Genomic DNA, 26,766 nt, shown 5'->3' with positions numbered 1-26,766 from the left:
CTGGACTCAAGATGCCTGGAGGAGTGAGGCAGATAATTTTGTACAGGTCTGACTCACTTAAATCCAATTCACATGCAAGTTGAGATATCACTGAGGTCTTTGGTCCTCTTCAAGAACAAAGGATGAACAAACAACAATCCTTGTGGCTTAAAGTCATGATATTGAAGATTAACAACCAGGAAGGTCATAGCTCTGTGTATAATGTGCATAATACATTTTAAAAACTTTTAAATGCCATATGAATATCAATTAACAGAGCTATAACTGGCAACTTTAGCATTCAAGGAAAATGGGGAAAAGAAAGGAGACTCAGGGCTGCTGATAGGTGATGAGGATATTGATTAGGCAGTTACTAAGCATTTCTAAAACACCTACTGTGTTCCAGGCCCTGTGCTAAGTGCTAGTACAGAGTATTATAAAACATACCTTGCTCTCAAGAAGCAGGGGAGGAAAAATACTATTTGGCAGAGTCCTAGTTTTAACTACTCAATTAGATGGCACTTTCTGATTTGTGAAATACTTTAGCTTATTTGGGCCTCACAACTACTCAAGAGAGACACTACAGGTATTACTCCCCATTTTACTGAGGACCCTGAGGATGACAGATTAAGTAACTGACTTGCCCATGGTCACAGAATAAGGATCAGAATGGGATTTAAAATCAGGTGTTCCTAGTACTAAGTCCCACACTCTAGATTTTTTGGCTGCCAGCCAGCTGGATGCTAAACTCAATTCCAAGTTACATAAAAAGTAAGTGCCATTAACAGTCTCAATTTTGTCAACCTGGTGCTAAAAACCAGTTACCCCCACACTAGTTATAGATGCTACACTGAATATTTAAGATCCTTTTTTTAAAATCAGAAATAACTTTTCCCTGCTGAAAGAGAAAACCTCCTTTTCTATTAAGTCTGAACTGAATACAAAATGCTCTGAATGCTAACTAAGCCTGAAGCTCCACTAAAACTCTTTAAAACCTGTTCTCTTTGTAGGAACAAAGTCCTAACCCCACTGCTGCAAAGCTGTGCCTGGGACCCCTGGGGGCTAAGGCTTAATTTAAATCTCCTAAACTGTGGCTTCCTAGTAGCCTTGAGTCATATTAAAGTAGCTTTCTGATCACCTAAGGCCCACCCACAAAGAGATGGGGTTCTGTACTCAAGGTGGAGAAATCTCTATCTTGCCTGGCTGACCAGATTCCTTTCCAGCTGGAGATGAGGCAGGACAAGGTAGATTCTTTCTAACCAAACTAAGTGCTGGAGCATCCTTGAAGATTCCTTCAACATTATGCCTAAGTAAACCTTTTGTTAACTACTGACTGACCTGCATGTCTCATTTTCTAGCAACATCAAACCTGAGACAGGGTCCAAGCCTAACACTGACAAAAACAGCTCTCTTATATAGGGTCTGTGGTCCTTTTCACAGAATTATATTTAATCCACCCACTTTCCCAGTTCCCCAAAGATTCAGATATAACCAACCAATTTTTATTAAATAAAATATTTCTTTTAAAAAATGTTAAGAGGCTGGGGGTAGAATACAGGGGCTATCTCCAGATTCCACTTCGACTCCTACCACTTCCTGGTGCAGGATGGCCAATCTTCTTTTTGCCCATTGGTTTCTCAGCCTTATGAGTACTGGTAGATCGACGGGAGGAGGCCTGAGAAGGAAGTCATGAAAGAGAAAGACAAATGTCAGTTTTAGGCATTTTACACACTTTTGATCTCCCAATCCCCACTAAAAGTCAATGGGAAGGAGGAGCCATGGTCAAAAAGAAATGGACAGACTGTCCATGTGCCATGGCAGCCAAGCAATAAGGTTGAGCTAGCAGAAAGCTTCTCAAGGTCCCTACTCTTCTCTTACCTCTTTCCGGGGGACCTCTCCCAACCGTGTGTCTACATTCCTTCTAGGGAGGCCATCCCCTCGACCTTCAACTCTGTCATACAAATTGAGAAGCAAGGCAGTAGGACATTCAACATTGCCCCAGTCCCGGGAGGGATGCCTACCAGCAGCTCAGAACAGAGGTAAGTAACATCTTGTTACCCCAAGAGGTAAGCAGGAAGACATGATTACAGGAGGGAGAGGGGAACTGAGCAGTCAGGATGACATAGCCTTGAGGGGGAGGCACTATGGAGTGGGGAGATTTCGAAGAAAGGAAGGAAGAGAGAGAAAGGGTAGAAAGCAAGAAGGAATATGGAAGGGCAGTGGGAAAAACTTACAGGCCTACCTCCTTGCTTTTCTACCTTGGACAGACCAAACCACCCAAGAAGTGAGATGGCAAAGCCCCACTATTTCTTATCCCTCCCTAGTCACCCACATTCTTATCCCTCCTTCCCCCATCCAGTCCTTTTACCCACTATGCTCCGACCCCCTTAAGTACAGTAAAAGATCCTCAGTAGATGGGCCCCCATTGCCTCGAGCCTGGTACTGTTGAAGCAGCCGGGACAGCTCTGCCAGTTGCCGGGGGAATATCGGTCTTCCCTCTCCACCTTTGGAAAACATAATCATTATTCCAGTAATTCCTGTACCTTGTCCTTCCTCCCTTTAGTCCCCAAGTTTTCTCACTGCCCCCCATCATATCTCTCTCTGAAGAAGGTCTCTTCCTCTCCCAACTTCAGTCTTCCCACACTCCAACACTCAACCTCACCTCTTCTCCCCCTGCACCACTCACCTCTCTCTGGGGAGCAACTTTCATGGCTGCAGCTTTGTGGAGGAGTTGGAGGGGGCTCAGGTACCCGGAAAAGACAGGATGCTTTGGCCAGCGGCACCTTAGTTTTGTGGACAGGAGGTGGGGGTCGTGGTAGTGGAGGGGCTTCCTCCCAAGGGGGGACTGTCAGGGGACCTGGACAAGGGTTAAAACTTTCCTTATTAGGAAAAATCATTAGAGGTTTCATTCTCCAGTGGAAAACTCTATGACTTTGCTGAGCACCTCCCTCACGTTTACCTTAGACATAGAGCCCTTCCTGGGCTCTATGAACTAAGAGCTAGACTTACCAGGTTTAGGGGGCAGCAGATCAATGGTGGGGCTCACACAGCTTTGGGGCACTGGTTCCAAGAACTGTGGAGAGAAAATGACAGAGGACCCTAGAAGAGATAGGGGGTTGGGCTTCTTGGTCCCTGCAAGGGTTGTGGTCTGGGGAAGGGAATGGAAATATCAGATGGGGTTGAGTAACCTAAAGCCTGGGAGTGTCTCCAAGAAGGTACCAGTAAAGAGAGCTAGAAACAAGGAGAAACAGGGACCTGGAAAGGGAGCAATGATGCCTGAATCCCTGGGGAAGAGTCATGAGATAATTCAGGAAGTCCCATACCTGGTACAGATGAAGTCCCATACCTGGTGCAGATAGTGCTTCAAGTCTTCCAACTGTGGAGGGGGCAAGCCTTGCTCTAGGTGCCCTTCTCCTTTGGCTCCAAGAGCCTCAGGGAATGGCCGTTCTGCTCGGTGCTCAGGAGGAAAGCCTCCAGCTGGTGAGAGGAAAAAAATGAGCTAGTGGCAGGGGTCACAAACACCACCCACAGCAATAAAAATCAAAGCTAAAGGCAGAAAGGCTAAATCTTGGGAGGTTTGGAAGAGAGTTTGAAAGAGAAGGCTGAAGATTAGAATTATAAGAGACCAGATACCAGATAAGATGAGGAGACTAGATGAAGAAGTCTAGAGCTGAAAGTGAGCATAAGGAGAGAGGACAGAAAGAGAAGTTTAGAGCAGATTTGTTTACAAGGGAGACAAGCCCAGGGCTAGAAAAGCAAATATTCAAATTCTAGGAGGAAAGAACAGGAGTCAAAGAGAAGAGACTAGAGAATGAACACAAAAGGACTCCAGTGATGGTCATTCCTAGTTACCTGAAGGTGGAGTAATATCAGGTTTAGGCTCCAAAGGCTGAAAGCTATGGTGGCTCTGGAAATCAGGGCCTAGCAGAAGGCTGAGATCAGGTGAAGGGGCACAAGGGTGGGGGAGGCCTCCAGGCAGCTCCTCCCTTGGCTCCCGGCTCTGCTGCAATGCTGGCTTCAGAGCCACCGCTGCAGGCGGCACACTCCAAGCCCTCCTCTCCTCTTTCTCTGGTTCTCTGGAACCAGAGGCCAAAGAGCTGGGAGTACGAGGAAGAGGGACCTGTGAAGAAATGGGGAGAAGAGCAAAGAGAAGAAGAGGAGTAAAGGTCAGAGCTAAGGGAAGAGGAGGCTGGAGAAGAATCAGTGAAGGCGGGAACCTTTGTGAAAGTGATCCAGGGCCATGTTTTCTACAGGGTAGAAATCTATGCTATTCTAAAACCAGAAGGTAGCAATTTCTTAGACTTTGGTACAATCAACAATTGTCCCAAGCTTGAAGGGAAAGGGGAAAAAAGAAAGGAAAAACAAACCAAGTGGGATAATAACAAGAGGAATAACTTCCCATGAGATAAGTGGTCAAAGGACAGAGTTTTCTTTCTTCTTTTTAACATTTTTAAAAATTTTAAGTTCGAAATTCCCTCCCTTCCTTCCTTCCCCCCTCATTGAGAGGGCAAGCAATTTATTTGATATAGGTTATACATGTGCAATAATGTAAAACCTATTTCCACATTAGTCTTGTTGTGAAAGAAAATACAGACAAAAAAAGCAACCAACCCCCCAAAATGCAAGAAAAATGAAGTAAAGAAAAAGTATGTTTTAATCTGCATTCAGATTCTATCAGTTCTTTCTCTGTAGATAGATAGCAGTTTTCATCATAAGTCAAAAGGATAGCTTTCAAAAGATGAATTGCAAACTATAGATGATGATTTGAAGACATGCTCCAAATCATTAATACTAAAAAAAAAATGAAAATTAAAAACAACTAAGGTTTCATCTCATGCCTGGTAAATGGGCAAAGATGACAAAAAAGGAACAATCAATGCTGGAGGGATTGTGGAAGGAGGGGTGCACTGACGCGCTGTTATTGGGGCTGTAAACTGATCTGACTGTTCTGGACGGTAATTTGGAATTATACAAGAACATTAACGGAACTATTTATACTCTTTGGCCAAAAAAATCTCATTATTAGCATCTATTCCAAGGAAGCCAAAGGCAGAAACAAGTTCCCGTCCAAAATTGCAGCTCTTTTTGTGGTATAGCAAAGAACTAATAACAAATTATCAATTAATCAGGGAATGGCTGAAAAAACTGAGGCATATGAATAGAATGGAATATTATTATACAGTAAGAAATAATAAGAGAGAGCATATCATACAGTAGATAGGGAGTTGGGAATAGGCTTCTGGGTTCAAACCCTGGCTCTTACACAAATAAGATATGTGATTCCCCACCCTCTTCTTCCCCCAACCCAACATAATTTAATCTGTGTCCCAGGCAACTCTCCAAGGTAGAGGTATCACTGGACCCTATTAAAATATAACAGGGAAATGTTTCACAAAATAAATAAAAATACAATAAAACATAATGTTAATTGTAATTTTCTTTCTTTTTTGTTTTGAGTTTCCCCCCCCAGAATTCATTTATTTATTTTTAGTTTTCAACATTCATTTCCACAAGATTTTGAGTTCCAAATTTTTTCCCCATCTCTCCCGTACCCCCCACCCCAAGATGACAAGCATATTGATTACTCTTTCCCCCAGTTTGCCCTCTGTTAATCCCCCCCCCCCATCCCTTCCCTTCTCCCCTTCCCCCTTACTTTCTTGTAGGGCAAAATGGATTTCTATACCCTATTGCCTGTATATCTTATTTCCGGGTTGCATATAACAACAATTTTTTAACATTTGTTTTTAAAACTTGGAGTTTGATTTTCTCCCTTCTTCCCTCCTCACTCCCTGCCCCGCCACCTTGCCCCCGGGAAGACAAGCAATTCAATATAGGTTATATATGTGTAGTTATGAAAAATATTTCCATTGTAGTCATATTTTGAAAGACTATTGTTTCCCTCCATCCTATCCTGCCCCCCCACTTATTCTATCTTCTCCTTTGACCCTGTCCCTTTTCAAAAGTGTTTGCTTCTGACTACCCTCTCCCCCAATTTACCCTCCCTTCTATCATCCCCCCTCTTATGCCATTCCCCCCTACTTTCTTGTAGGGTAAGATACCAAATTGAGTGGGTATATTATTCCTTCCTTAAGCCATAATTTGTGATTTTCTAAGCAATATGCATCCAGCATGGATATTACCCTAAGACAATTATCTATGCAAGACAATTCACTGTAGTGCAGGAAGAAAAGATTAGAACACTTATTTATATATATAAAAAAGAAATCAGTCTCAAATGACATTTACTATCTTTGCTGGCATTCTCAAGCAGTCTATTGTTCTCAGATGTCCCAATCTCAAAGTATCCCTGAGAGAAGAGGAAGAACTGACAGTGAATCCCTCACTAGTTTCAGTGTATTGTGATGCTAAGTGGATTTATGGATTACATTATCTATCTTTAACCACCACAAACTAGACCGGTGGCTTAAAAAGATTCTTACAGAGAAACTACAGACTGAAGATAATGCTAATAATGCAAGCACAAGCAAACAAGAAAAATGGCAGAGTTGGTGCTTCTACTCTTAGTAAAAGCTCTGTCATCACTTAACAATGACATTCTAATCAGATCTGACAAGAAGCTAGCCAAAAATAATCAAAATAATATCAACATCCAATTCAAAAATTGAAGCAACCAAGATTAAAATAAAGATTTATCTCCTCTGTCATTAACAACGAATCTCCCTTTAAAGGAAGATAATCAGTGAGGACTTCAGCCTCAGGACTTCCTGAACTATGGTGGACTTCCACATGTCTAGTTCAGAAAAAACTTCCTCTACCATGTAGACTGGCAACTATTCAACTCATACTCTTAGAACAGTGAAACTTTTTTGATTATGTATTTCAGTGAATAAAATTTTTTTTAGCATGGCTCCCCAGGATATGTGTAAGGGAAGAAGTTCTATTCCTCACATCAGGAAATGTTTCAATGTGTAACTGTCCAAGATAATATGGTTCTTCTACCCCTCAGAAATGCAGAAAAAGTCAGCTGAAAGAAAGGGGGACTCCGAGAAAGCCGGCACTAGTAAACAAATCAGCAGCATCTCAGCAACCAGCAAGAGACAAATGGAGCCTGCAAGTCTCTGTGTCCAAAGGTAACAAAAGCAGAGTGTCTTGAAGAAAGCACAGAGTTGGAAGTTTGAAGAATTTTGGGAAATGGCAATGACCAGAGTGGCATGGGAACATTCAGAAGAGGGATTCTGAGGTCCCTAACAGTCTGCTCTGATATACTGGAGAAGGTGCTGAAGATACAGTGCCCTGAATTTCAAGAGTCTGGGGGTGAGGGTAATATTGAGAGGTAGAGGTCACCTCAGGAAGCCAATCAACCCAGGGCAAGACAAAGTAGGGCAACCACTCCAGCCAAAAGCATATGAAGCAGAGCCAGGCCCTCAATTCAGGAACTAAAGCTGGAGGGATGCATAAAAAACCAAAGACAACACCAATCAATATAAAAAATTATGGCTGTAGTAGTGCCCAACATGAAGGAGCAAGTAACTCTGTTACAATTGTAAGGAGAGACTCAAAGAAAAAAAAAGAATTTCCACAAGAACTTCAAGAATACCTATTCAAGAAATGAAGCAAAAGATAAAAAAATGAACTAAAAACTCTAGAGGAAGGAACTGGAAGGAGAATAAATGAATTAGACGAGAAAGTAGTAAATCTTGCCTAAGTAAAAGACTCCCTGAAAACTAGAATAGCCCAACACAAACTCCATGAAACACTAAGAAAATCTAAAACAAAAAAGATGAGAAAAATGTAAGAAAATGTAAGATAGCTAATAACAAAAGTAGTTAACCAACTGTTAACCAAAAATAGGTCAAAGAGAAATGATGTAAAAACCATTGGGAGTCCTTAAAACTATAATTTTTTTTAAAAAAGCATGGATATTATATTTCAAGAAATCATAAATGAAAATTGCCCAGATCATTAAAGCCAGAATGAAACTGGAAGACGAAAGGAACCCACTATCACCTAATGAAAGAAATCTCAAGAGGAAGAATCTCAGGAATGTCAGGACTAAAATACAAGCTTCTAAGTCAAATGAAAAATATTGCAGGCAACCAGAAAGAAAGAGCTCAAGTACCATAAAGGGACATAGAAAAGACTAGGAAGCTTTTCCTACTAATGAGAGGCGATCTTAGAATATAATACTCCAAAAAACATAGGTTTACTATTAAGAACAATTTATCCTGCAAAACTAAGTGAGTATAATCCTACAGGTAAAAAACAAAAAATGGATCTTTAAGGCAATAAAAGACTTTCAGATATTTCTAATAAGATAAGAGCTGAGTAGGAATTTTAAAACACAAACACAAAGAGTCAAGAGAAACCTAAAAGATAAATTTATCTTCCATTGAAGGAGCTGCATAAACTTACTGTTTTATATTGAATTCTCTCTTATGGTCTGCTGTGTACACAGCAATGTTTTTTTTTTCTTTTCTCATTTTGTATTTAAATTTAAAATTTTTTAAATTTACCAAAAAAACCCTGCCATTACCAAAATAAGAGCTTAGACATCCTATTTCAAGAAACATTAGAAAGAAAACTGTCCAGATCTCTTAGAACTAGACAGCAAGGTGAAAATAGTAAGAATCTACCTGTTACCTCCTGAAAGCCCAAAATGAAAGCTCCCAGGAACATCACAGCTAAAATGTTCTTCTAGGTCAAAGAAAAAAATACAAGCAGCCAGAAAGAATTCAAGCACCAAAGAGCCATAGTTAGCATCATACACAATTTAGTATCCACCACTATAAAGGAGCAGAGAACTTGGAATACAATATTCCTGAAGGCAAAGGATACAGGCTTACAGCCAAGAATAACTTACCCAACAGAACTAGGTATAATGCCACAGGGGGGAAAAATGGATGTTTAAAGAAATTGAGGACTTTCAAGCATTCTTTTTTTTTTTGGAGGGGGGAAGGTAGGGCAATTATGGTTAAGTGATTTGCCCAAGGTCACACGACTAGTAAGCGTTATGTGTCTGAGGTCAGATTTAAACTCAGGTCCTCCTGACTCCAGGGCCAGTACTCTATTCACTGCACCACCTAGCCACCCCACTTTCAAGTATTCTTAATGCAAAGACATGAGTTGCATTGAAACTCTGAAGCTGAAAGACAAGAGTTAAGAAACATAAAAAGATAAACATAAATGAACAATGAAAAGGGATTAAACAAGGATAAACTACTTAATTCAAATATGGGAAGATGATACATGTATCTGCTCTGAATTCTAACATCTTCTAGAGTCACAAAAATAGTCTTCTAATTAGAAAGGCCTATGGGTGGTTCTATTATATCTTGATGATCTTAAGAGAAGAATGGAAAGTGAAAGAGGAATACAGTGGTGATGAAGGAAAGGAAGGTTAGGGAAAATTATCTCACATAACAAGAATGCACAAGAAAACATCTATACAAGGGTCTGGGGGAGCACCTGACACTTCAACCTCCCTACCATGTGAACTATTTAAAGGAAGAAATAAGAAATACATTTCCATGAAAATGGAAATAGGAGGGTAAGGGATAAGGAGGGCAGGGAATTAGAGAGGAGGTAGGGGAATTAGAGAAAGAGTAGACTAAGAGAGGGTACAATCCTAAGAAAAATGAGCTCTAAGAATGTACAAAAATATTTATAGCTTTGCTTTATTTCATAAATTAAAAATAAAGTAAAATTTAAAAAAAATAAGTAAAAAAATATTTATAGTTCTTCTGAGGAAACAAAGAATAAGAAACTGATGTGATGTCTATTAATTGGGGTATGGATAAACAAGTTATAATATGTAAATGTGATGGAATTTGTATGTAAAAGATGATGAAGGTTTCAGAGAAACCTGGGATGTCTTGTATGAACTGAAAGGAAATGAAGAGAACAGAATCAAAAGAATAATTTATAGAATGACAACATGGTCAAGACAAACAACTTTGAAAGAACTCTTATCAGTGTCATGACCAAACACAATTTCAGAGAACTAATAAGGAAACATGCTTCCCCTCTGCTGATACAGAGGTGAAGGACCCAAGAGTACAGAACGAAACAAACTTTTTTTTGGACGTGTACTTCCCTGATAGGCCCATACTCCAAAGGCTGGCAATAACATCAAAGTGCTTCAGGATGTACCTACCCTGATTACAAATCAGATGACCTGCTTGTCCAACTGAATTATGTTTTGAACAAGTTTCCTAAGATTGCTTCAATTTTTAATTCCTCTTTTTCTATATAAATAAACCCTGTAAATCACTCCTTTGTGTCTGACTTCTGAGGTATCAAATTATCTGATTCCACTGGCAATAGTCGACTTTGTTTATTAAATCATTGTACTCTGGAGTTTTGGACCTCAGCCATTTTCCTTTTTTTGGATTTAAAATCAACAAAAAGGGGCGGCTAGGTGGAGCAGTGAATAGAGCACCTGCCCTGGAGTCAAGAGGACCTGAGTTCAAATCTGACCTCAGACATTTAACACAAAAACTAGTTGTGCAGGGAGTAAGAGTGCTGGCCCCGGCGTGGGGAGACTCAGGATCGGTTTTGGCCTCAGATACTTGGCACCCACACAAAATAACTGGCCGTGTAACCTTGAGCAAGTTACTTAACCCCAATTGCTTTATTTAAAAAAAAAAAAAAAAGCTAGCCATGTGACCTTGGGCAAGTCACTTAACCCCAATTGCCCTCCAAAAAGCAAAAAAAATTTTTTTTTTAAATAAAATCAACATAAAAAAAATCAAGGCTGGGACAGCTTCAATTTTGATCAACTAGTTCCCTGACGTTCCTAATGCAGAAATCTTTATCTTCCTCCTCTGTTATTTGTTCCTTGATGTGTGGATCCTTAATTTCCCCTTTTTGCTTCCTATAAAATTCCACTGTATTCATCCAGCTTTTGTACTCACATTCTATATATTGTTACTGAAACTGATGCTCTGGGTTCACTAACTTTGTATACAGTGAAGACTGTACTTCAAAAGACTACACTACAAAATTGCAGTTAACCATCCCTTCAATGACTGACAGCAATAACTAATTAATGGACCCGTAGGTAATTTTTAATCTTACTAACCAAATACTTTCTTGAACATGACTGATACTATCAAATGTCTTGCTAAAATCTGTATTAACTCTCTACAGAATTCCCCATATCTACCAGTTTCAAAACCCTATCAAAAAAGTTAATATAAGGGGCAGCCAGGTGGCTCAGTGAGTAAGAGCACCAGCTCCAGTGTCGGGATGACCTGGGGATCAAATCCGGGCTCAGATACTTGGCACCACACCCAGAAATAACTGGCCATGTAACCTTGAGCAAGTTACTTAACCCCGATTGCTTATAAAAAAAAAATGGAAATATAGTTCAAATTGTGGTGCTAGAGAAGACTTCTGAGAATCTCTTGGACAACAAGGAGATCAAATCAGTCAATATTTAAAGAAATTAATTCAGTCTATTCATTGGAAGGTCAGATACTGAAACTGAAGCTTAAATACTTTGGCCACGTAATGAGAAGACAGGTCTCGCTGGAAAAGACTGAGATTCTGGGAAAGATTGAAGGCAAAGGACAGCAAAAGATGAAATGGATAGTGTCATAGAAGCAATGAACATGAACTTAGACAGACTTTGGGAGATAGTGGAGGAAAGAAGGGCCTGGTGTGTTATAGTCCATGGGTTCAGGAAGAGTTGGACATAAACAAATGATTGAACAACAGCACCTGGTATGATCTGTTCTTGATAAAGTCTTACTCTTTGTGATCACTACTTCTTTTTCTAAATGGCTACTAAACATATTTTTAATTAGAGTATTAAAATTTTGCCAAAACTTCAAACAAAGCTCATTGGCATAAAGTTGAATTACATGACATTCTCTTCCCTTTTTGAAAATCAGGACTACATTTGGCCATCTCCAATTTTGTGGTACTTTGTCTACTATCAAAGACCACTGACAATGACTCAGTAATCATATCCACCAGTTGTTTTTTTTAGTGCCCTAAAGATGTAGGTCACTGGGGCCAAGTAACTAGAATTTATTAAGGGGCACATGAGTGTTCTTTAAATAGCTTTCTCGATCTTGTTAAGTCCCTAATTTGTCATTTTTGTTCTGTACTTTTCAATACTAAATTCACTGTCCTTGGAAGAAACAGAAACAAAAATAAAAAATGACCAGTTCTGCCTTTTTTGACATCAGTTACAATCTTATCTACTCTGAGTATCAAGTTCTATTCCTTCTTTGATCTAACTTCCACCAAAACAGCTTTTAAAAACTTGTAAGCCTTAGCATTTTTCACTTGATTTCGACTGATCTCTGAGCTCACTGTGCATGTCCAAAAGACAAGGCTTACCTGAGAAGGGGCTGTGTTGCTGAGCAGTTGGTGTGCTTCATCCCAATGAGCCTGCAGCATGGACTGGAATCTCTCTACCAGCTCTACCCGCTGCTCTTCTAGCTGCCGGTGTGCCATCCGTAATTCCCGTACTCGGGCCTGCTCATGAGCCAATCTGGGAAAATGAGGAGAAAAGGGATTTAGGGACTCGCTAGGCTCTTAAATTGGTGATGAGATTATCAGAATCCTGGGTCACCCAAACCCAGAAGAGAAGTTGGAGGAGATTCCAGAGGCCAGCACCTGAGTTCATAGTCTTGAGCCACCTGCTGATGCCGATCTTCTCTCTCTGATAACTCCACCTGGAACTGATCCAACTGACTGGACAGTTCCTGCTGATGCTGCTCAGTCAAGTCCTGTAACTGCTTCCTAATAACAATTAGATCCATTAGTAATAAAAACAACTTTTATGGAGCAATTTAAATTTCACAAAGGTTCCTCAGTAGGTAGGAGCCAGAGATGAGAGAGGTCTGAGTTTGGGGATGAAAAGGGAAAACAAGAGAAGGGGGAACAGGGTCAGAAAAACAAAAGCTAGGCCTGTCCATGACAAGGGCAGGAGTGAGGAGACAAGTAGGAAAGGGAAAAACTGCATCATGCCAAGTACCTGTGTTGTTCCCGAAGACTGCTCACTTGGCGAAGGCTGCTCTCTTGCACCTGAGCGAGTCGCTCAGTTACTCTCTGCTCTAGCAGGATAGCAAGCTCCGACTCCATCTGTACTCGCTGGGCTTCAAACCGGGCCTGATTGTGAAGAGATCTGGAGTCTAGTCAGGCTGGCCAAGGAAACCAGGCTCTAGTCTCTGCTCCCTACTGAGGTTTAAAGAGGCTAAAGGGAGAATACACACACACACACACACACTCCATTCACAAGCAAAAGGGAGAAAAACAAAGAGTTTCTTTCAATCAAGGAACATGAAGATGTCTCCTTCCTCCTACTACTCTGTGAATTAATCACCTTTCAAAAGATGAAATTATTCCTCTTTCAAAGGAGAAAGATTGTCCCCTTCTAAAATTAGCTAATTTAGGGGAGGCTAGGTGGCACCATGAATAGAGCACTGGCCCTGGAGTCAGGAGGACCCGAGTTCAAATCCAGACACTCAAAACTCAGACACTTAACACTTACTAGCCGTGTGACCCTGGGCAAGTCACTTAACCCCAACTGCCCTCCCTGCCTTTCCCCCTCCAAAAAGCAACATATAAAATAAACAAAATTAACTAATTTGAGAAAGCAGGCACATTGATGCACTATTAATGGAGCTGCAAATGAGTATAGCTATTCTAAACTGGGTACATCCTTTGACCCAACAATACCACTATTAGGCCTATCTTCCAATGATATCAAAGAAAGAGAAAAAGCATCTATGTATTCAAAGCAGCTCTTTCTATAGTGCAAAGAACTAGAAACTAAGGAGGAGAGGTGCCCATCAATTGGAGAATGAAAATATTATGGTATATAAATGTAATGGAATATTATGTGCCATAAGAAATTAAGAAAGGGATAATTTCAGAGAAACTTGGGAAGATGTGTATGGATGTAGAGTGAAGTAAGCAGAATCGTAACATTAACATTGTAGAAACAAATTTGAAACACTTAACTGATCAACACAATGATCAATTAGGATTCCAGACAAGCAATGATGAAGAATCCAGCTTACCTCCTGACAGAATATGATGGATAAAATGAGGTACATTTTGAACATAGCCAATATGAGAATGTATTTTGCTTAATTATGTTTATTTTGCAACAAAGGTTTTGTTTTTCATTCCTCATCCAGGGAAGGGAGAAAAAAATAAATGTTTAATAGTTGAAAAAACAAAATTTTAATTAAAAAATAACATAAAATGAAATAATTCTACAAGGAATTAAGTGTGCATCTAAGAATTTATTAACAGAAAATATACTAAAACCATGATTTAAACTTGTATAAAGGTATGTACTTTTTCATGTGCTTACTTTCAATTCTATTAAATTGAACAAACATTAAATATTTACTATTGTGGCAAGTCCTCATGGGACTCCCATGGGATGGGAGTACTAGATCATCTTACTTGTCTCCTAAGAAACTTGTATTTGAGTCAAGAAACAACAGTTAGAAGCAAACATGGAACAACTGATTAGTTCAAGATTGGAAAAGGAATATGATAAGGCTGTATATTATCACCTTATTTATTTAACTTATATGCAGAGTACATCATGCAAAATGCCAGGCTGGATGAAACAAAAGTTGGAATTAAGGTTGCTGGGAGAAAGAGCAACAATCTGATACACAAACTCTGATGGCAGAAAATGAAGAATTAAGAAGCCTCCTGATGAGGGTGAAAGAGGAAAGTGTAAAAGCTGGCTTGAAGCTTAACATTAAAAAAACTAAGATCGTGGGATCTGGTCCCATTACTTCATGGGAGAAGAAATGGAAGCAGTGTAAGATTTTATATTCTTGTCTCAAAGATTATAACAGACGGTGACTGCAGCCATGAAACTGTTCCTTGGAAAGAAAGCTATGGCAAACCTGGACAGCATACTAAAAAGCAGAGACAACACCTTGCCAACAAAGGTCCATATAGTCAAAGCTATGGTTTTTCGGGTAGTAACAAATGGTTATGAGAGTTGGACTATCAGGAAAGCTGAGCATAGCACAAGAGATGCTTTTGAATTGTGATGCTAGAAAAGGCTTTTGAAAGTTCTTTGGAGAGCAAGATCAAATCAATCAATACTTAGAGAAATTAAATGATTATTTGTTGGAAAGCCACATACTGAAGCTTAAATACTATGGCTACATAATTAGAAGATGGGAATCATTGGAAAAGACATCGATGCTGGGAAAGATTAAAGGCAAAAAGGGGCGGCCAGGTGGCTCAGCGAGTAAGAGCACCGGCTCCAGTGTCGGGATGACCTGGAGATCAAATCCCAGGCTCAGACACTCAGCACCACACCCAGAAATAACTGGCCGTGTAACCTTGAGCAAGTTACTTAACCCCGATTGCTTTAAAAAAAAAAAAAGGATTGAAGGCAAAAGGAGAAGGGAACAGGAGAGGATGAGATAGATAGTGTTATCAAAGCAACGAACATGAACTTGAACAGACTTTGGAAGACAGTGGAGGACAGAAGGACTTGGTGTGTTATGGTCCAAAGGGTCATGAAGAGATAGACTTGACAGAACAACAATAATATATATTATATACAATATATATAACAAGTATAAGGTATTGCACTAAGTGCTGGGGACACAAAGACAGATAAAATAAGCCCTACCCTCTTCAACATCCTACTGAGAGGAAACAAAATACATGTATACAATGAAGTATAAGGAAGTGATTTAATAGATGGAGACAGACAGAGACACACACAGAGAAGACTAAAGGTGGGGGAGGGGTCTTACAAAGGTGGCATCTGAGTTGTTCCTTTGAAAGACATCTCTAAAAGATGCAGAAGTGGAGCGAGTAGGACAAGGTGTGGAGAAATGCACACCTGGACAGTAAGAGATGAATTGTACAGTCGAGCTCAGGGACCAAACCTCGAGTTTGGTTGAAATGTAAAGTTGGTTATGTCCCCTTTTCTCCTGACTCTACCACAACCCTGGTGCAGGTCCTCCTCATTCCACATTCAGATTATTACAATATCCTGCTGGTGAGATGCCTGCCTCAACTCAAGTCTCTTCTTACTCCAATACATCCTTCATTCAGACATAAAATGACTTTTCTAAAGCTCAGGATCAATCATGTCACCTCCCTACTCTATAAACTCCAGTGGCTCCCTATTGCCTCCAGGGTCAAACACAAAAATCTTCTGTTAAAGCCTTTTATAACCTAACCCCTTCCTATCGTTCCTATGGCGTAAGTCTTCTTACACTTTACTCTTCAATCTGGTGACACCAGCCTTTTTGCTGTTCTGTGAACAACAGATTCCATCTCTCAGTGCTGGTCTTTTTCTCCAGACTGTCCCCCATGACTGGAACATTCTTACTTTAACCTCTCAATTACTGATCTTTCTGGTTTCTTTTAAGTCCCAACTTAAAAATCACTACTCCCCACTTCTACAAGAACCCTTTCTAACTCCTCTTAATTCTAGTGCCTTTCTTCTGTTTTTTTCCTACTTATCTTGTATACAGCTTGCCTGTATACATGTTTGTTTGTTGTTTCCCCTATTAAGACTGTAAATTCATTGAAGACAAGGGACTGTCTTTTACCTCTTTTTGTATCCCCAGCATTTAGCACCGGGCCTTGATTAGAAGGGAAGTTGTATGAAATAAGATTGGAAAGGTAGCTAGGAGAAAGACTATGGAAGGTCTTATTAAATACCAAGTTGAGGGTTCCTGTTTTTTCCCCAAGGCAATGAGAAGCCTTTGAAGGTTAATGAACAGAAGGGTAATATCTAGACTTGTGCCTTATAGATTATTTTGGCAGCAGAGTGGAGAACAGTTTGGGGTTGAAAACAGAGAGATTAATTCAAAGGCTATTATAGTAGCCTAGGTAAGAGGTCAGAAAAATACTTTTTAAAAAAGAGGTGATAAGGGGCTAAACTAGGATGGAGACCCTGTAACTTCTCTTCTTAATCTCCTTATTACTGTCTAGAGTATCACCATACTCCTAATCATCCAGGTCCCCAACCTAGGGGTCATTCTCAACTCCTCACTTTCTCATGCCCTCACCTTCATACTCAATCTGTGTTGCCAAGGCCTGTTGACTTTACATACATAACATCTCTCATATGTACTTATTCTCTCCTCTGAAACTGTCATCATCCTGGTAGTTTTTCATTGTTTTACATCTGGACCAGTGCAGTAGCTGCTGGTAGGTCTGCCTGCCACAAGTCTCTGATCCCTCCAATCCATCCTCTCTACTCAGCTGTCAGTCATAATCCTAAAGCACAGGTCTAACCATGGGACCCCCTTTTCAATCAACTTCAATGGCTCACTATTACCTATATGATGAAATATAAAATTATGTTTGTCTTTTAAAGTCCTCTATACACCTTGCACCTTCCTACCTTTTCAGTCTTCTTATACTTTACTACTCTCCATATATTCTAAGATCAAGTGACATGGCCTCCTGGCTGTTCTACTCCATTTGAGTCATCTTGCTGAGAGATCCCATCTCTTGACTATGCCTTTTCACTGGCTCTCCCCCATGCCTGGAACTCTTTCCCTTCAGCTAAAATCCTATCTTCTACAAGAAGCCTTCCACAATCCCCCTTAATGCTATGCCTTCTCTCTTTACCTCCAATTCATCATGTATATATCTTATTTGTAACCAAGTTGTTTGCATACTGTCTCCCTCATTTGATTGTGAGATATTTGATGTTGCCATCTTTGCATCCCCAGAGCTTATCACAACAGTAGACACTTAATAAAGACTTGTTGATGTGTGTGGAGAAACAGATGACAGATGTTTTGGAGGTAGAAATTATGTAATCTGGGAAATGAATGGACGTGAGGGGTGAGGGAAAAAGTCTAGACAACTGGCACTATGGTGCCCTCAAGTGAAATGAATATGGAGGAAAAGCAAGGAGTAATGTATACTAGGCTCTACCACACTGAAACAAAATCAGGTCTCTTCTTTGACTCTCAAGGATCTTGGACAAACCTTTCTCAACCACATGGAAAGTTAATGAATCCCAATACTCTCCCTACCCCCTGACCTGCACCAGACTGGTTTCCAGCTGTAGAGCATCTTTCTCTCGCCGTGCTGTGTCCAATTCCTCTTCTAATCTCCGCACATCAGACTGAACAGAGGCCAGGAGCTGCTGAGCCTCTCGGGCTGCTTGTACCTCACGCTGGGAGTTTGCCTGAAGAAAAAGGAAAATCCAAGTCCTTTACACCCTATTCCAAGGCTATATATAGCCCAGTTTAACCTCTATACTCTGCGCTCTGCTTCTAAATCTCTTAATTCATGCCTCAGCCCTCTCCCTGTCCTCACTCTCCAGCCTAAGCCAAACTACTATACATCCATAACCCTCCATAGCAACCTGTCCCTCCGGCTAGAACCATGCATGCCCTCTTGGCCTTGTCTTCCACATTCCTTCCCTCATTTGCCACCACCACCCCTAGTAAACTCTATTTCTGTACCTTAGTCCCTTTGCCTTAAGTCTTTCCCCATTTATGCCCAACTTTCTGCTCATTCTCCCCTCTTCACCCTAGGCTTCTCTCCTTCCTTCACCTGCTCCCTTTCGAGTTGGATCCGGCCCTCCTCTTGTAGACTCTTCCAGCGCTCTTCCAGCTGGCGTTCACGCTGGGTCCAGGTCTGCTGCTTTTCCTCCAAGGCAGCCTTGAGTGCTTCTAGCTCTCTGTGCTGATTCAACTGCTCTGTCCGTGCCTCATCCCGCTCCTCCTGCAGAGTCCGACACCGCTGCTGTTCTCGCTCTAAGCTACGAGCTAAAGCTTGTCGTGCTTCCTTCTATAACCGCAACAGAGAACCATGATACCTACCAAGGTCCAGTGACAAACTTCATCTCCCATACTTGGGAAATACCTCTTTAACTATGCTTTTCCAGCAAGGACATCACTCATACATGGTGTAGTGGAAAGAACACTGAATCTGAGTCAAACATCTTGGATTTAAGTACCAGCTCTGTCATCTACTAACCATATGACCTTAGACAATTCACTCAGGGAAACTGTGGCTCACAGGAGTTATGTGAAAAATGGAGATAGTCACATTTAGCACAATCTACATCATAGAGGGATTTCTGTGAGGAAAGTGATCTCTAAATGTTTACATAGTATAAAAATGTGCTGTTATTATTATTGTTATTTTTATTATGAATCATAAGTCAAATAAATCTCAGTAGGCAATGAGAGAAAGACCTAAGGTTGGAACTCTGGTTGAATACTCCTTAACACTAAAACTGGGCTATTGTCATCAAGACAAGTCCTTTAGTACAATACGTACCAAATCCCACACTTAGCTCCTAACATATAGTAGTAATCACCTCATTATCTACTCCCTCAAAAGACTTGATTCACATCTCAATTCTTCAGTCAGAACCAAGAAGCAGGATACTAGCTACTTGCATGCCAGACTCTCCTGATAGCCCACAGTTCCCTAGGAGTCAGAATCCAAAGATAAGTGAAATTAGTCTGGCTCTCTCACCAATGTCTCTTGTTCCTGTTGCTGTTGGTTGGCTCCTTCTCGCTCCCTACTAAGGGCCTCCTTGGTCTGCTTTAGACTCTGTTCTAGGCGAGTTATAGTCTATAGGCAGAAGGAAGGAAGAGGGGATAGAATTCAGGAATGATGAGGACCCAAGTCCCAGAATGCAGTATGCCTTCCAGAACACACAAAGAATACACACTCCTTAGTTAGCTCTTAGTAATCTAGGAACTAACTGAGCAGGGGCACCCAACTTTTCCCAAATACAGTACTAATTCTTAATTTTTGAATGCCAGATGGGGTGGGGCTGAGGCTAGAGGGATAATGCTGACAATGAAATCCATGGTACTAATTTTGGGGGTGGATGGCAGATCTACCAAGTGAGGCTTCAAGATCATGCTCCATGGGCAAAGAATGGAAAGTTTTCAAAAGAATTACAAACCAACAAAAGCCATTTGAATAAATGTTCCAAATCTTTAATACAAGAAATAAAAATTAAAGCAAATCTGATATTTGACCTCAAATTGCCCATCAAATTGGCAAAGTTGAAAAAAAAGACAGAAAATCACCATTGGAAGGGCTAGGTACATTAATGGACTGTTTGTGGAGCTGTAAATTGGTCTCACTGATCTGGATAACTTTGGAATTATGCAAGAAAAGTAATTAAATTTTTTATAACCTTTGATTCAATAATCCCACTACTGGACATGTTCCTTAAGATAGATAGATCACTGTCATATAACATATGTAGAGCAGGAGTTTTTTGTGATAGCATAAAACTGGAAACAAAGTGAGTGTCCATCAGCTAAAAAATGGCTAAAAAAATTGTGGCGTGTGAATATAGTAAAAGATTATGACGATCATGAAGAATTCGAAGAAACATGGGATGACTTGTATGAGCTGATGTAGTGTAGAGAGCAGAATAAAGGGAACAACGTGCACAACGACATTAATGAAAACAACACCAAAAAGCAGCTCAACTCAGATTATATCGAACAGTCAATACTGAATCTAGAGAGATGACAGAACTTTCTTGAGGTTGGACTGGTGGAACACAATGGATGCTACATGCTGATAAAGGTGGTCCCTGTGTTGGGTGCTTTTGCTTAACTGTTTATTTTTGTTATGGGGTAAGGAGGGTGTAATAACCAGAATATAACTGACTTTGTGTAAAACACAAAGGGCATCAATTATGTTGCTCAAAAAATCATGTTCAACCTCAGAACCTCCTCTCTCTTAACTTTCCTTGTGTCATGGACCCCTTTAGCAATCTGGTGGAACCTAGATTGAAGGGGCCCTATTCTGGACTCCTTCTCAGAATGTTTTAAATGCACGGAATAACAAAGGAAATCAATTATATTCAAAGAGTTTATCAAAATATTTTTTAAAAAACAGTTCAAAAACTGCAGATTAAGAACCCAAATCTAGTGTCATGTTTCCTATGACTAAAGTTTCAGCTTCCCCATTCCTTTTGACCTTAAGGAAGCTGCCTTGCCTTCTGACCCCTCGATACGTGCCTCTTGCTGTTGGCTTCGAGTAAGCTCCACAGCCTTCTGCTCCTCTTGTAGCACCCGAAGTACTTCTGTCCGTTCAGCCTCATGTCTGTTCCAGCCCTCTACCACTCGGGCCAAGGTCTAGATAGGATAGGGGAGGGGGAGGAAGGGAAGGTTCGGTGAGATCTTATACAATCTTTTAGTTGCATCTCTGTCTTCTGACTGGATTGGTGGCCACCTCCACCTCCTAGCTTACGTATGAGAATAAACAGTCAGAAACCTGTGTCTGTAATTCCCTCATTCTCCATAACAAGACTAATATGGAAATGTTTTGCATGACAACATGCATATATAACCTATATCAAATTGCTTGCCTTGTCAATGAAAAGGGAGAGAATTTGGAACTCAAAATTTTAAAAAATGAGTGTTAAAAATTTTTACATGTAATTGAGGAAAAAAAATACCAAATAAACAGAATTCCCTTATTAATTGTTCTACAATTCCACTATGGTTAAATCCAATCCTTTGTTTCCCTGTTTGTTTGGGTAGGTGACACTGTACCCCAGGCCCAGTTTCCCTTGTTCCCCTGGCACCTTGTCCAGTTGCTCAATCATAAGATCTTTCTTTCGGTCTGCAGCCACAGCAACAGCTAACTGCTGCTGTAGTTCTAACACCCGGGTCTGGAGATTCTGGATGTGACGCTCACAGTGCTAAGGAAAAAAAGCAAGGAACAGCATTCATTTTTTACCTAGTCTGGCCCAAGCCACAGTACTACCAGAGCCTTCTGGTAGAGTAAAATGAAGGTTTCAAAACAGTTTGTCTAGGTCCTAGGTGGTGCAATTTGGGCTAAAAGAGGGACAACTGATGACCATGGAGCAGGAATCTGAGTCACAAAAGGCAGGTTGAGGACTGAGCTTCAGATATCTCCCTAACATGTTCCTCTTAGCCTTCAGGAACCAGACTTAAATGTAACCCTTCTCCTGAGTTTCTTCTTTTCCTTGGCCCCCTGGGAAAGGGTCTTGGAGACCCAGGGAATTACAAAGAAGCCTATTGTACACATCAACTTAACATGGCAGGTGTTAAAGAAGATTCCTCAACTTTCCCTCTCATCTAGGAGATCAGGCCTTATGGACAATTAGGTCCCCTAGAAGGGAATAAACGAAGGGCAATGTTTACTTTATTTTCATGCCCCTTCTCCCTCTCCAATGTTGTTTGAGTAGAAGATGTAGGATGGGTACATCAAATAGTTTATAGTTTATTCCTTCAGGTTCAGAACCTTATGTAATTGGTCCCACATCTACTGACTCTTCACTCCCTTGGAAATGATTCAACTATGCTTTCCTTCTTCAATTCCTCAACTTACCCTACGGCGGGTATGTTCTGTGTCCAAGGCTTCTCTCAGTCCCTGCAGATCAGGAAAGTAGTGAGGAGTTCCAGGCCGGATGCTAGTATATCGAGGGAACAACTCCCGTAGGGCTGGAGCTGAGCTGGGTGGAGATAGCTCTTGGAGGGGCCGGGTACTGAGCAAATCACAGAAACTCAGAGCTAGAAAGGACCTTAGATTAGTTCAGATTAATCCAATTCCCTCCTTTTACTGATGAAGAAACTGAAGCTCAGAGGTGAAGAAACATAACCAAAGTCCCTCAACTAACTAATAGTAGACTGAACCAAGAATCTAATTCTTGTGATTCATAGTCCAGTGCCCTTTCTACTAAACGTTGCTATACCATTATAAGCAGATAAGTTAACAACAGTAAGGGGAGGAAAATTCTTAGCAAAGAAATAAGAGAAGTTGGGAACCTGAATGCCTGCGTTCTAAAACAAAGCAGAGGAAAGGACAGATGGTTTAAGACCTTAGATACCATGGCAGAGGACACCTGTATGATTCACAAGGCCTAAGGGTAACTCACTTCAGCAGGGTGGCTGTGCTGTCACTGTCAAAAGAGTCCTCTTCTCGCCTCTCTGGGACAGTACCTGGAGCAAGGTTATTCCCTGCAAGCAGCCACAGGAATCAGGGCTAGGGGTAAGGTATGGACAGGGGCAGGGCCTATTTGAAGAACAAAGGTAACAAACAATCCTTTCTACCTCACTTTCTTCCCTTCCATGCTCTTCCAGCCCTCTTGGCTACATACCCCTTTCATGGCCCCAAGGGAGCAGGCTCACTTACGAGGAACAGTGTCCCGAGAAGCTTGGAGCATACTTTGGAGGTGACCCCGTACATTTTCCATCTCCAAGATATGTTGGGAGCCTCCCTGAAGGACAGAGACCCAGAAACCCTGGTTGATCCTATACTGCTTCCTGTCAAAGGAGATATTATCTTCCCTTTTCCCCAACTCTAGGAACCAGCTATTTTAGTATCTCAGCAAACAGGTATAAATGAAGTGATCCCACTAAGAGCCACTTTTCTCACTAGCTTTTTCTCCATAATAACCATCTTGATGATATGTTCAATTAGAATACTGTTTTGTGTTAACTCACTAGATTCAAAATACTAATGTTAAATCTCGTTATTTTGCTACTATCCCTAAACTCTTGGTCCTATCTTGTGACCCAGGCATTTTACCTTCATGTCTCTACTTCCCAGTCTAGATATGACTCTAGATCTTCCTAGGATCTAGGTCCCCAGCATATCCCCACCCCTTCCCAAAAGTATTATTTGTATGATATGTTAGGGAGAATTTTCCAGTGTGTCAAACTCATAATATTCTGGTCCTTTCTCCCTTTCACAAATACAAGTTACTAGTAACAAGTATGACTGGTTCCACACTCTAATGTGGTGCCAATGAATAGAGGGGCTTTACCTGGAATTAGGAAGAACTGAATTTGAATTCTGCCTCAAACTCTTACTAGCTTGTAAGCCTGGGTAAGTCACTTTTCTCAGCTTATTTCCACATCTATAAAAATGGGATTGATAATAATAGTACCTACCTCCCAGGGTTGTTTCGATGACTAAATGAGATAATTTATGATCAATTCAAATGAAAAAATAAGTAACTTATTGCAAACCTTAATATTTCAGTTGTGTCTGACTCTTCATGACCCCATTAGGTTTTCTTGGCAAAGATATTGGAGTAGTTTGCCATCTCCTTCAGTTCATTTTACAGATGAGGAAATGTGAGGCAAACAGGGTTAAATGACTTACCCAGGGTCACACAACTAATATGTTTCTGAAGTCACATTTTAACTCAGGTCTTCCTGACTCCAGACCTGGTGCTCTATGCCACCTAGTTACTCAAAGCACTATATATATAGCATTTATGCTAGCTTTTATTGTAATGGTTAATTAGATGTAATTCTGAAGTATTAAATGCCAAGGTTACCTCAACTGCTAAATGTATATTTTCTCAGTCTTCAAACTACCTAATCTCTCTTTCTCTCTATAGTTTTTGTCAATGTTGACTACCTTCCTCTTCTGCTCCTTTGGCATCTGTGATGGTTCACTTCTTTCAATGCATAGTCATATAGTTCCAGCTTTTTATCCTGGGCTCTCTTCTCTTCCAAGATCTCATAAATTCTCAAGGGTGAAATTATTATCTCTGAGATGATGACTCAAATCTATCTAGCCCTAATCTCTAACCTGAACCCCAAGTCCCAAATTGTCAAGTACCTATTGGATATTTCCACCTTAATTTCCCACTAAACCTCAAACTCAGTATGTCCAAAATAGAATTCTCTTTCCCCCTAAAATCACTCCTCTAGACTTCCCTATTTCTTTTGAGAACAGTACCATCCTTCCAGGCATGAAGGTTTGTAGGTTTTGAGCCAGCAATGATTCCTTCTCCTGTACTTCCCATATCCATTCAGTTGCAAGAATATGGATTCTATCTCTACATCTTCCCCCTTCTACACAGGACCATACCCTACTACATACCATCACGCGCTCTCCAATTCTGTTTCTGATTCCAATTTTATGCCCTTTCTATACACAAAACTGACAAAATAATCTTCCTAAAGCCCATATCTAAACACATCATTCCCCTGCTCAAAATTATTCAACATCTCCCTGATGCCTCTAGGATAAAAATGTAAACTCTTTGAACTACCATTTAAAACCTTCCACAATCTATCTCTAATCTGAATTATTTCATATTAATGATGAATTCCCTGTTCAAGTCAAACTGGACTAATCATCAAACCTAGCATTTTATTGTCTATCTTAACAACTTTACACAAGCTATCATTCATACCAGGAATTCAACACCCCCCCCCCCCCACCAGTTGTTAAAATGTAAGACAAGGCAGTGTTTCGTTCTTGTCCAGCACCATGCCGTCCTCAGAGTAGGTTCTTAATAAACGTTTGTTGAATTAAAGCATGCAATCCAAATTCAACCCTTCACAAAAACTATCTTGTTCTATATTCATCCAATGACCTGAATATCCATCAGCCCAAGTGCCCAGCCCCACCTTTCTCTGTGAACTGGTCTCCACCCCAGTAGACAGGCTTCGGCTGAGCTCTCTGGCCAGGCCCTCGAGTTCCTCAGGAGGGGGTGGAGAGTTAGAGGCCAGGTAGAGACTGGTCCTGGCAGTGGCCTCTGCCTTTCGGCTTTGCCTCAAGGAAGCATAAAGCTGAGAGGTCACCTCAGAGAACGTTCCTTGGCTCCCCCCAGGAGGACCTGCTGCATCACTCAGGAGGTCCTCTGGCCGGAGGGGTGAGTTGGGGCTTGGAGCTTGAGCTGCCATGGAGACTAGAGGGGAAGAGAGCTAAAGGCAGTGGGGAACAAAAGGTCTCTTGGCTCCATTCAAAAGGGGCCCGGGGGAAAAAGAAAACAGCATAGGAAAAGGGCTTGCTGAGATGGGATGCAGGAAGGAGTAGCAGGGGGAAACCTCCCCAAAACCGACTGGGCTCATACCCAGGAGATCAGCTTGCTGAGACATCTCCAGAAGCTTAAATCACTGCTGCTTCCATTGGCCCTGAGTGCAAGCACTCAGGTGTCTCCCCCTGGACCGGGACTCTAATCCAAGAATACTTCATTGTTCCAAGTCACCATGGCTCCCAGACCAACCCTGCCGGGTTCTCCTGATTGCCACAGAATGAGGCAAGAAACTTCTCTTCTACAGCTCTAGTAGGCAAAGCAAAGGAAGCTTACCTGTTTCAGGGTTGGGGGAAGAAAAAGAGGAAAAGGGGAAGGAGGAAGATGATAGACAGGGGTACCCTGCAATTCCTCCTGGGAGATCAACTTACTTCGCAGCAGATGCCCCACTTTAGCTCGAAGCATCATCCCTAGTGAGGTAAACCAAGGGTGGGACCCCCAAGAGGGTCCCAAATCCGGCTCGGTTTCCTTCAAACTCCTACCTGATCAATGTCTCGGAGGGACAAGTTCCTAAGGGGCCCCATGTCCTCCCCAAAGAGCACTAAGGATCCTGAACATACCCTCCAGTCCTTCCTGGGAAGAATTTCATCACTGGCTTCTCAGGGCCATCCATCTCCTCAGCCAACGCCAATGGAGAGGCCCTTCCCTAGCTGCCCTCGGCCGCCATCCTCCCCTAGCCCTGGAGCCCTGGTCACCTCCCCAGCCCCCCCACCCCGCTTTGCTTTCCCCTCCACTCGGACCCTTGCACCCCTAACCAGGCTAACGTAGGAAAGACGTGTGTGTGTGTGGGGGGGGGGGGGGGGGTGACTCCTTTCCCTTCCCCCTCCAAGAACAGCTGGATGCCACCTGCCCGTTTCCCGGCCTCCCGTCCGCGCAGCACAGCATCCATCCGACCTGGTACGAGTCTGGCAGCACGCGACGCCCAAATCGCCGTTTGAACTAGGGCTGCTCAAAGAGCCCGGGAAAGGGGCGGGCCCAGGGGCGGGGACTTGAATGGGGTTGGCAGAGCTGGAAGGGGGCAGCGTACGCCTTTCCAGCGCCACAGAGGATTGGCTGTG

General features: G+C 41.5%; 1 protein-coding gene across 8 annotated transcripts; it reads right to left on the bottom strand.

Annotated features, from left to right (window-relative positions):
• Positions 1–1,467: 1,467 nt before the first annotated feature.
• Positions 1,468–26,683, bottom strand: CNTROB (centrobin, centriole duplication and spindle assembly protein). 8 transcript variants are annotated; one of them, XM_069104091.1, is made up of 21 exons: positions 26,555–26,683; positions 25,748–25,984; positions 25,302–25,582; positions 23,065–23,149; positions 22,808–22,889; positions 22,261–22,417; positions 21,491–21,607; positions 20,922–21,038; positions 19,408–19,506; positions 18,475–18,711; positions 17,957–18,103; positions 12,929–13,062; positions 12,568–12,693; positions 12,289–12,442; positions 3,832–4,099; positions 3,326–3,456; positions 2,989–3,052; positions 2,666–2,836; positions 2,348–2,483; positions 1,858–1,930; positions 1,468–1,654 (listed from the first exon to the last, which is right to left on the bottom strand). In XM_069104091.1, exons 2-21 carry the CDS (start codon positions 25,770–25,772, stop codon positions 1,541–1,543), a joined length of 2,718 nt encoding a protein of 905 aa, XP_068960192.1. In that variant the 5' UTR covers positions 25,773–25,984; positions 26,555–26,683; the 3' UTR covers positions 1,468–1,540. The 8 variants fall into 8 exon arrangements, 7 of the variants coding, with proteins under 7 accessions (XP_068960192.1, XP_068960194.1, XP_068960191.1 ...); XM_069104093.1 differs by having other exon boundaries at positions 25,748–25,957; XM_069104090.1 differs by having other exon boundaries at positions 26,559–26,683.
• Positions 26,684–26,766: the final 83 nt, after the last annotated feature.

The sequence above is a fragment of the Petaurus breviceps genome, unplaced genomic scaffold (assembly GCF_028583685.1).
Source record: "Petaurus breviceps papuanus isolate PSGF00001 unplaced genomic scaffold, PetGlider_PUasm1.0 673, whole genome shotgun sequence".
In the NCBI taxonomy this organism is placed as follows: Eukaryota; Metazoa; Chordata; class Mammalia; order Diprotodontia; family Petauridae; genus Petaurus; species Petaurus breviceps.
The sequence above is the reverse complement of the archived record's forward strand: the minus strand, read 5'-3'. Positions and strand labels throughout refer to the sequence as shown.